Genomic DNA, 11,333 nt, shown 5'->3' with positions numbered 1-11,333 from the left:
ATATCAAATAATATAACCAGTCAATCATATCTAGCCACCTCAACGCAATGCTACATTTTACATATATAAAGGCCCACAACACCCCGCTGGTTGTGTCATATATGAAAAAAATTATATACAACATCTACAAAGAAAACCTAAGTACAGTTAACCATATATTATGTCGACAAATAAAACATATTTGAGTACGTACATATATAAAAAGGTCTCATGCATCACCAACTTTATAGTAACTTAATTAAATAATTTAACATATGCTTGATGACATTATTAATCAAAATATTTAACTATAGATAATTGAACTTAATCAACTAATGATCATCATTAATATAACTTTCATTCTTCAGTCTGACCGGCTTCGATCATCAAGTTTGGGTTTGAAATCCTCCGTCTGACACTCTTTTCTTCATCCTCAGCCTCTTGCATGTTTCAGTAAACATCCTGTAATTAATTTCAACTTTATCATTACATTATGTATATGTATATTAACTGTACGTATGTATACATGTACACGTTGTTTAAATTAATTAGCTTCTAAACTCGTATATTTTTCATAAACCATTCTTTTAAAAATGTCCTTTTCATCTCCAAGTTTTCATGTTTATTTCGTTGTTAAAATTTACATAAATCCAATCAGGTCATTTCAGGTTTTTTGGGTCAAAGTAGGGGTGTAAACGAGCCGAACCGAACCCGAGCTTGACTAGGCTTAAGCTCGGCTCGTTTCGAGCTCTATTTTCAAGCTCGGGCTCGGCCCGTTTATATTTATCAATTATTTTTATATAATTTTAATTATCTTTATATACTTTTTTCTATTATAATTTTATGTATAAAATAATATATATTATTTAGTTATTTTTAAAAATAATATATATATATATATAAAAATAATTATTAAATATATATTCTTAAAATTCATTTAAATGGCAGGCTTGTTTAGCCGGTTCGAACTAGATAAGTGAAGCTCAGGCTTGGGCTCGTTTATTAAACGAGCTTACTTTTAGGCTCGAGCTCAATTAAGCTCGGCTCAATCGAGCTTTTTAACGAGTTGATCTCGAGTAGCTTGTGAGCAACTCAGCTCGTTTGCACCCCTAGTCCAAAGTGAATAATAAAATATGTAAAAAAAAATGCATTGTATACTAAGATATACTTGTATCGTTTGTGTATACGCATAACTATAGACCACAAACCTACCACGACAATAATCGATCCAAGCCCAAATTAACTACTAAAAATTCATGGGCCCTAGAAAGTTGCGTTCAAATCACTTGCTTTGTTTCATTTCCCATTAAGCCAAACCCCATAATTCAACATGATTAGCATCACAAATCAAAAGACTTAATTACACAATATTACACTGATTGTAGAGATGTCAGTGATCTTAGACAGATCACTAACTAATATTTACAAACTAACAATTTTGGTTGTCGGTTAAGTTGGTTGCTTTGTTAGTAATTAATTCTTTGTAACATCAAAGTTTCAATGCACTCTTAAATAATACACTAGTAGTCCGGGTTACAACCCACGACTCTTATCAAGAGTCAAGTACCTCTATCAAGTGAGATCAGTAATTACTTACGAACGATAGTTTTCTCTAAGATCATGTTTTATTGCCACAAATTCTTTTATAGGCAAAAGATGTTTTATTTTCCTACTATATATATGTTCGATGTCCAATTTGCAATGTACAGTCGATTTCTTTTTAAATATTATTCATCATGTGCTTATGCCGAACTTTTTAGGGTTCATTTATGGTATTGATGAAAACCATTATTTTATAAAATTTAAAAAAAAAACGTACACATGGTACAACCTGTTGATACATGAAATTAATGTATCGGGTAGGGGCTGTGTGTACAACTATCTACAAGCATTTATTGCATTTAAATAATTTAACGACAAAAAATAAACTTTAAATGATTAAAAGTTAAAAAATAATAAAATAAATAAGAAACTTACTCCCATGGAACGTCCCCCACAAGCATCCAATCTCCATCCTTGTCTTCATATATTGGTATGTACTCACATTCATCACCTTTTTAAGGAACAAAAAAAATATTATCATCATATCCATTTCTCACTTTTGACCATAATTAAAGGACTTGTCGGGCCAAATATAATCTCGTGCTGGTTAAAAATAAATTGAATATTCATTTACTGTTTAGTAAAAGGCGAAAGAATAGTTTATTTGTGTTCATTACACCCCATCTATTGTGAATTGAGTTTAGAGTGAAACCCTGAGTAGTATACTAAAATTTTTCAGGAATTCTGTCGGTTATCCATCGATGAAGGTGTTGAGGGTAGTACTAGTGTTATATATATAATATATGTGTGTGTATGTATACATGAGTAGTTTACAACACATCTTAGGTGGAGTGATCCAAATCTAGTAGTAACTAATTAATAAGCATAGTGGAGTTTTTGGATTATGTCATTCAATATAAATGCAAACTTTTAATGCTAAAAATATCATAAAATAAATGGAAAATAGGGTTAATTTTGTGTTCTTTTTAGTATATTCAGAGAATCACAGAGATAGAAAGCAAATTAATTTGCTTTTCTTTCTATTAATAACTTACTAACTGTAAAATAACAATATTATTTTAATAAATTATGATAAAGAAGCTTAATTAAAATCCACAAACTAAACTTGTGACTATCTTCCATACCAGAAAATTTATTTATATTGACGAAATTTTTTTATAATGTTGGTGCTTTTCTTTCAAAAGATTGATATTTTCTTGTTTAGGTATTTTAAATTTTTTAAGTTATGCATGGGGAGTAATTTCTTTAGATTTTGCCAAAAACTAACTTGTTCATAACTTTTATAAAAAAAAAAGAATATAAGTGTGACATTTGGCATAACTTATAGTTACTAAATACATCAATGACTGTTCATTTACAAGTACAACCCACTAATTAACTTGTTAATGAACCCTAGCAAATATTTAATATATACAAAGAATGAAAACCTACCAAGGCCAAAGAGGTTCTCAAGAGCCCTAACGAAATCCGAATACCCTTTGTAACCATTAAGATCAATCTTGCGAAGAAATGGCGCCCCGTCCATGCTAACTTTCACGTACATTTTAATTATAGTTCTCTTCCTATATGAACAAACCGGTGGCCATCCCACCGCCACTCCAGTATTTCTATTTTTTCCATGGCCACTACCACCACCGTTACCACTGTCCCCACCAAGAATATCCAAAAACACCCTCTTTTTCTCTTTCCTCTCACCACCACCGCCCGGTAACCCTAGCCGAAGCTCGGTGATCTCAAGCCCAAGCCCTTCTGTACCCATGTTTCCACAACTTATAATTAGGGTTTGTGTGGTTTAACAATATAAAGAAAAGCAATGAGTTGTGTTTGTACACAATGCTTGTTATATATAGGCAAAGATAATTAAATGAGAAGACATGGGGAGGACAATCATGTTAGATGTTGGTCACATGAGTTACAAGTGTGGGGTAGGGTGTAGGTGGGGTGGGGGTAGGGGTGTACTCATATTACTATATGTATTCCAACCAACAAGACACTAAAAGGCCGGCAAAGATATAAAAATAGACTTGGATATTAGGCAAGATCGTAGGGTTAAAGATTTTCTTGATTATTTGGTGGGTTTCAATTGTGGCCGTGTGATGTAGAAATTTTTTCAAAATAGGAAGAAAGAGAGGAAATGGTTTCTAGGATAAAAGAATTTCGTTTTTAGTTTTTGGGTGATCCGTTATTTGAAATGACGGTTCTTAAAAATTGTACAAATGTTATTAACTGTTGTCTTGTGACATAAAATGTTTTTTTTTGAACGACCAACGAATCTTTCAAATGGGCTACTGACTAAATTCACTGTATTGGGATACACTCGTCTTTCAACCCGGAAAAAATCCTCACCTAAGGCCAACGTCCGTGAACACTCACTCGAAGGCACGATAGTGCGGTAAGATAAAACCGTTTAGTTCAAGGATCTAACTAGTGAAAGCCACATAATTGTGTAGCCTCTCATTATCCTGGTGTCTCTAAAATTAAATGTTGTGGGCAGGAATCGAACCTGGGTCACATGAAACACCAAGTCTCTTCCTTTCCACTCCACCACTAGCTCATTGGAGACAAAAAATGCTTTGAATAGTCAAACGTATTCACCAGACGTATTTTTGAAACAATTTTCTGGTAACCAGTAAAGAAATTGTCATGATTGGGGAAGATTATCGTTAGAAGCAGATCTGATTGCTCAGGTATTTTGAAAATATTTAACTAATGTAAATTATGTTTTTAAAGTTAAACAATGTTTTGTAATCAACTACGATTGTTTAATTACCGCTTTATTTTAATGAGGGTTTTGCATGGTTGCCAAGTTCGTGATCAATCACCGACGATTTTTAATAATAATAAATGTATTTGTGAATATTGTTTGATCATCAGTGATTATCGACAAAATCAGGGATCAAGCCGAACATTTCTCACCAAGCAAAGTAAAAACATTGCTCATAAACATCATATGCTCATAACCCTCCCTCATCAAGACAATAATGGGTAGCAAGTAAATTACATTCTATACAAGTTAGGGATTAGAGATCGATCCATTGGTGTTCACTTGGACACAACCTTCAATCGATTTCACCTAAGGGGGTGTTTTGGTGAACTTTTAGAATTGTTTTTTAGCTGATTTGTTTTTTGAAAAGCAAAACACACTTTTGAAAAGCTCCAATATGAAGCTTTTGTAGGAGCTTTTCTAAACATCTTTTGCTTTTCAACAAACAAATAGCAAATAAACAAGTTTTAAAAGCTCACCCAAACACCCCCTAAAGATGTACAACCGTTGATCAATTCAAATGGCCATCGCCTCCTTTTTTTAATAGCGACAATATTTTACATTAACTTAACCAAACAAAACTAATAGGTTGGTCATTTGGATTGAAATGAAAAAAAAATGAAACCGTAAGGAAGAAAATGACAAAAAAAGTTTGAACGAAATTGAAATTTTTCACCAAATCTAAAGGACGTAAATGACAATTTACTCTTTTTATTAATGTTATCTTCGTTTCAATTCATTCAATTAAAAGAGGGTTGCGACGCAACTTGTTGTCTGCTTACATGTCTTCGTTTCAATTTATATCGTGTGGTTTAACAATATAAAGAAAAGCAATGAGTTGTGTTTGTACACAATGCTTGTTAGGCTGAGGGGTGTGGAGCGCGAGAGGGGGCGCGTGAGCCCATCCGGGGCGCGAGCACCACACCACCGAGGCGCGAGAGGGGCGCGAGAGGGGCGCGAGCGCGGAAATTCAGGCAGGCGCAAGAGGGCTAGCGGGTGAAAATGGGCGTAAAGGGGTATTGGGAAGTGAAATAGAGCCGTTGGAGAAGTTTTTCCTATATTAATAATAAATTAATCATCTTTATTATCCAAATCAACAAACAAAGGCATAATATATAATAAAAGCGGGTCTCTGGAAATAAACTTCCGGCAAACCCAGTTGGCGAATTGGTAAAAGCAGAAGCCGAATAGGAGTGGGAGAAGCTCGGTGCGTTGGTTGAATAAAATTTCGAAGAAAACAGAGACCGCCCACATGATTAAAGTGGCCATGAAGAAGAAGAAAGCACCGGTGGCGTTCTTCTTCCGGTGATCGGTCGCCATGACCTTCAAGATTTGGTGGTTGGGTTTTGTTGACTGTGTGATGGAAACGATGTGGGCTATCTTATACAGCAAGCCTTTTTTCTTTACCTTTTCTAATAATACGTTTTTTAATACATTTTTAAAAAAATAAAAAAAAAATCCGCTGGAGCCCCTGCTCGCGCCCCTCCACACCAGGGCCAGGGGCTCCAACACCCATCTTATCAAGTTTCTCTCTCTGCCACACGTCACAATATTATTGGCTGGAGCCCCCACTTGCGCCCCCTCTCGCGCCCCCCACACCCCTTAGCCTTATATATAGGCAAAGATAATTAAATGAGAAGACATGGGGAGGACAATCATGTTAGATGTTGGTCACATGAGTTACAAGTGTGGGGTAGGGTGTAGGTGGGGTGGGGGTAGGGGTGTACTCATATTACTATATGTATTCCAACCAACAAGACACTAAAAGGCCGGCAAAGATATAAAAATAGACTTGGATATTAGGCAAGATCGTAGGGTTAAAGATTTTCTTGATTATTTGGTGGGTTTCAATTGTGGCCGTGTGATGTAGACATTTTTTCAAAATAGGAAGAAAGAGAGGAAATGGTTTCTAGGATAAAAGAATTTCGTTTTTAGTTTTTGGGTGATCCGTTATTTGAAATGACGGTTCTTAAAAATTGTACAAATGTTATTAACTGTTGTCTTGTGACATAAAATGTTTTTTTTTTGAACGGCCAACGAATCTTTCAAATGGGCTACTGACTAAATTCACTGTATTGGGATACACTCGTCTTTCAACCCGGAAAAAATCCTCACCTAAGGCCAACGTCCGTGAACACTCACTCGAAGGCACGATAGTGCGGTAAGATAAAACCGTTTAGTTCAAGGATCTAACTAGTGAAAGCCACATAATTGTGTAGCCTCTCATTATCCTGGTGCCTCTAAAATTAAATGTTGTGGGCAGGAATCGAACCTGGGTCACATGAAACACCAAGTCTCTTCCTTTCCACTCCACCACTAGCTCATTGGAGACAAAAAATGCGTTGAATAGTCAAACGTATTCACCAGACGTATTTTTGAAACAATTTTCTGGTAACCAGTTAAGAAATTGTCATGATTGGGGAAGATTATCGTTAGAAGCAGATCTGATTGCTCAGGTATTTTGAAAATATTTAACTAATGTAAATTATGTTTTTAAAGTTAAACAATGTTTTGTAATCAACTAAGATTGTTTAATTACCGCTTTATTTTAATGAATATCTGGTGCTTAAATCCTTGATAAGGATCTATATAAAGTAAAAATATTTTTTCATGCGTATTCAAACGCTGATAAATTAACAAAAGTAATATCAACTGTTGGCCACACTCCTAGGCCTATGTGTCGGATGTTCCAGAAACCATTTATTCCCTAGTTTTGATTAAAAAAAATCTTGGGACTTGGGTTTGAGGGGACAAACCATGTGGTTTTTGCCTTTTTAAACTGGGAGTAGACTTGGACCAGATTTGCAGACCATACGTAATATTAGTTCACACCAATGATCACTTGATTAAAAAAATACGAACCTTTAGTATCTTTTTGAAATTATATAGTATTATGGTTATCATCACCTTGGAAGTTTAAAATATTAATTTATTGTTGAATGTCGTTTGTTGTTTCGAGACCAAAACCATATGTTGGTATGTACTCTAGCCCTACTATGCTTCTTTGAGTGGAGCAGCTATTAGATTTGTGTTAATTAGTTGGATAAATATACGATTAAATATGTTATATTATTATGTGATGTTTGTTGGCAATAAATATTATTACTATTCTTAATTGAGGGTTTTGCATGGTTGCCAAGTTCGTGATCAATCACCGACGATTTTTAATAATAATAAATGTATTTGTGAATATTGTTTGATCATCAGTGATTATCGACAAAATCAGGGATCAAGCCGAACATTTCTCACCAAGCAAAGTAAAAACATTGCTCATAAACATCATATGCTCATAACCCTCCCTCATCAAGACAATAATGGGTAGCAAGTAAATTACATTCTATACAAGTTAGGGATTAGAGATCGATCCATTGGTGTTCACTTGGACACAACCTTCAATCGATTTCACCTAAGGGGGTGTTTTGGTGAACTTTTAGAATTGTTTTTTAGCTGATTTGTTTTTTGAAAAGCAAAACACACTTTTGAAAAGCTTCAATATGAAGCTTTTGTAGGAGCTTTTCTAAACATCTTTTGCTTTTCAACAAACAAATAGCAAATAAACAAGTTTTAAAAGCTCACCCAAACACCCCCTAAAGATGTACAACCGTTGATCAATTCAAATGGCCATCGCCTCCTTTTTTTAATAGCGACAATATTTTACATTAACTTAACCAAACAAAACTAATAGGTTGGTCATTTGGATTGAAATGAAAAAAAAAATGAAACCGTAAGGAAGAAAATGACAAAAAAAGTTTGAACGAAATTGAAATTTTTCACCAAATCTAAAGGACGTAAATGACAATTTACTCTTTTTATTAATGTTATCTTCGTTTCAATTCATTCAATTAAAAGAGGGTTGCGACGCAACTTGTTGTCTGCTTACATGTCTCTCTATTGTGACCGAATCATTTTATGAAATTGTCAATGAATCAAAATTCAAACTAAAAATAATAATAAAAACTCTGGAACACAACTATTTTTCAGTTTCTTTTCAATTTTTTTTCACTTCTCTTTGTAATAAGGACTCAAGAACGCATTAACCGGCTGCCTCTCTTTTCCGCGCCAATTTTCCATTAGAGTTACTCTAACAAAATACAATTCAACAAAATATTTATTCAAAAAAATTTACTTACATATATAAAACTTAAAATTGTATTTGATCTGTTCATTATTTTATATATAACAATTTAAAACATGAACAATCCAAATTCAAGAGTGGGACAATAATTCTTTTTTAAGCGATTTATGTTTTTACTCTTAAACTTTAATAGAGTTATCAGTTTAATAAATTCTTTTATTCTAACTTTTTTAACAAATATTTATGTGCAGTTCTTCATTTAACTTTTTTCTTTATTTACCTTTTATAGTTAAAGCTAATTTTCAACTTTAGTCATTCTTATTTATACCGTTGTTTAAGTTAAAGTCTACATGATTTATATTAATTAATAATTAAATAATACCATGTATCAAATACATCCTTGCCAGGAAAACGCGAGCTTCAAAGCTAGCTACACACAAAACATTCAATAACATTTAAACAAAAAGATATGTAGTTATTAATCAGTCAATTTAACTCAACTTGTATGATGGAAAAAGGGGGTGATGTATTTATTCTAGATGATTGTGGGAATCCATTTACATGTTACGTTTGAAGACCTCCTTCTATTAAGTCCACCGACAACTTAAATTTTATGTTGGGAAGACTTTGAATATTCATTTGTTTTCTTTTTCTTTTTGTTGGTTTTTAAACTTTAAATTTTTAAAGTTCAAAACAGATGACTTTTATGAGTCGAATTATTTGGTAGGGTAGCAATTTCATCAAGATTATATTAGTTAAGAGATGCAGTAAAGAATAATTTAATCAGGGTCTGTTTAGTATGTGCTGGCGCTATTATTAATGGCACGTCAACTAACAAACTAATGACAAGTCAGGCGAGCTCCATATCAGCATAACACGTCATTAATAATAGAGCCAACAGTATGCCGCATGTAGTACGTAGTGTCTGATTTTTAGGTCAGGATTTTATGGGATGGACTGGCCGATCATGCTTGTTGGATCCAAGTCGGATTCCCTGCCTGTTTGATTCAGTAAGATTGAATCGGTTTTAACTTTTTTTCATACCTTACTTTTTATCTCGTCTGTCTTGCAACTCTCTCTCCATATAAACATCAAATCTCAGTTTTTCTATCTTATCATTTTGTTTCCAAAACCCTGGAAATGCACAATCCTTTCAGACAACAATTTTTAATATTTAACTCAAATTAATAAAACTACTATTATTAATAAGTTATTAATAATAACAACAAAATGATATGAGTATAGGGCGTTCAATATTTGAATTGAACTCTAAATTCGATTCAAATTGAATTCGAAATTAAAGCTTCGAATTTGGCTTTCGAAGCTGATTTGTTTCGAATTCAAAGTTACACAAACAAAAAATGCTTCTAACGATTTTAATTACATTTAAGCCACTAATATAATATCCAACCGAATTAACCAAATTTAAGTTGAAACTAGGTTCGTTGAACACATACAGTGAAGCTTAATAATACCATAACAATGTTATATACCTAAAAAGGATAGCTGGGTTACGAAAACTCTTTGAATCAAGACAATTTCATCCCAAAAATAATGAAACTTTCGGTTTCAACCCATCCCGACAACAATGTGTGCCATTAGAGTCGAATTGGTGAGTAGTATACTTTGACCGGATTTTTAACTATTATAAAATTTGGCACGTATTTTAGTATGATATCGAACTATAACCAAAATCGAAAAGTAATCAAGTTAAAATTTATGTTGTTAAACTGTCAAAACACTAGGAATATTATGTCAGCGTTTTAAAGTAGTTTTCTTTAACACGGATATTGGAAAGATTTTACTTTTATCGTATATTCGTGAAAAGACAATACTAGGTATAATGGAGAGAAATGTCGTTGACAAGCGTGTTGAATAAGTTGTAATATAGTCATCTTTTAAGTGGAGAATTGTCAATAAAAGCCGCTCTAGCATGTTACAAGACGTGGAAATTTCGACTTAAAGTAAAAAAGAGGATTAATACCACACGTTTTGCGTAGTGTCTAATTATTAAGGAACCTAAAAACAGCTATTACTAATGAAATAAAATATTTTAAGTTGATATGAGTGTTAAAAAGAAAAGTAAAGAAAAATATAGCAGTAAATAGTTCACTGAATTAAATCACAAAAATGTCCATTGTTAAGGGACTTCTACATTATAATTCACACCTCAAATTTTGAATAAAATTTACATTGAAACGTCGATAAAAATAAGTAAATCGTAAATGTACGTTTAATTTTTTTTTTTTAAATATCTTATTTAAAAAGACAGAAGAAAACAAATTAAAGGTGTTGTGGGCTTGTGGCTGGGACACATGTAATCGTATTATCAGTTAAGAATGAAATAAAAAAAAACAGATTACAAACTGTACAGGTTTTGTTGGACATATTCTTAGGTTATTAAAGACTCGTAACATACGCAAACAAGATTGTAAATCAAGTAACGTAACATTTTGTGGGATACTCAAATTTTCATAATTTGACCAAACATAGTGGTGGAGGTGGAAATGCCTCTCCTTCTCCGTTGGTCCAAAATACACAGGCCCCGCCTCCCAATTTTAAGCGCTTTATACACAATGGTGAGAGACATTTGAGCCCTCAAAACTCCCTCAAATCGTCCCAAAAGACGGTGTATCTAGGCGTTTTAGGTTATTTTCCTCTCTAAAATGCCCCACTACGGATAATATAAGTACATAATCAACTAGCGTGCAACAAGACCTAATGATTTCTTATACGTGAACTGTAGCAAACCGAATCAATACGGATCAAATTCGTAAGAAAATCCACGGGTTAATATGAAAACTGTTGCTTTCTTTCAGCACTTATTTTTCTGATATTAAATTTGCACACATTTGTCAAAAGTCTTGTGTGACGGTTGGGAAACACTAAACGAATATTCATTATGATAAGGTGGAAGTCAAAGATTTGTTATTTAATCATTATATGTAAATT

The 11,333-nt window shown here is 33.2% G+C and overlaps 1 protein-coding gene across 1 annotated transcript; it reads right to left on the bottom strand.

Moving 5' to 3' along the window:
* Positions 1-339: 339 nt before the first annotated feature.
* Positions 340-3,564, bottom strand: LOC143540215 (auxin-induced protein 22A-like). Its single transcript, XM_077033337.1, has 3 exons — positions 2,974-3,564; positions 1,957-2,032; positions 340-441 (listed from the first exon to the last, which is right to left on the bottom strand). Exons 1-3 carry the CDS (start codon positions 3,299-3,301, stop codon positions 366-368), a joined length of 480 nt encoding a protein of 159 aa, XP_076889452.1. The 5' UTR covers positions 3,302-3,564; the 3' UTR covers positions 340-365.
* Positions 3,565-11,333: the final 7,769 nt, after the last annotated feature.

This window comes from Bidens hawaiensis, unplaced genomic scaffold (genome assembly GCF_021521415.1).
Source record: "Bidens hawaiensis isolate Kalapana, Puna unplaced genomic scaffold, B.hawaiensis_p1.1 tig00012182_1, whole genome shotgun sequence".
Classification (NCBI taxonomy): domain Eukaryota; kingdom Viridiplantae; phylum Streptophyta; class Magnoliopsida; order Asterales; family Asteraceae; genus Bidens; species Bidens hawaiensis.
The sequence above is the reverse complement of the archived record's forward strand: the minus strand, read 5'-3'. Positions and strand labels throughout refer to the sequence as shown.

Bases quoted from the DNA above. Each gene is read 5' to 3' on its own strand.
- LOC143540215 (XM_077033337.1), bottom strand. From the start codon at position 3,301: ATGGGTACAGAAGGGCTTGGGCTTGAGATCACCGAGCTTCGGCTAGGG. The intron at 2,033-2,973 runs GTAGGTTTTCAT...TTCCTTAAAAAG, and splicing joins TGAGAACCTCTTTGGCCTTG to GTGATGAATGTGAGTACATA. The intron at 442-1,956 runs GTAAGTTTCTTA...AATTAATTACAG, and splicing joins GTGGGGGACGTTCCATGGGA to GATGTTTACTGAAACATGCA.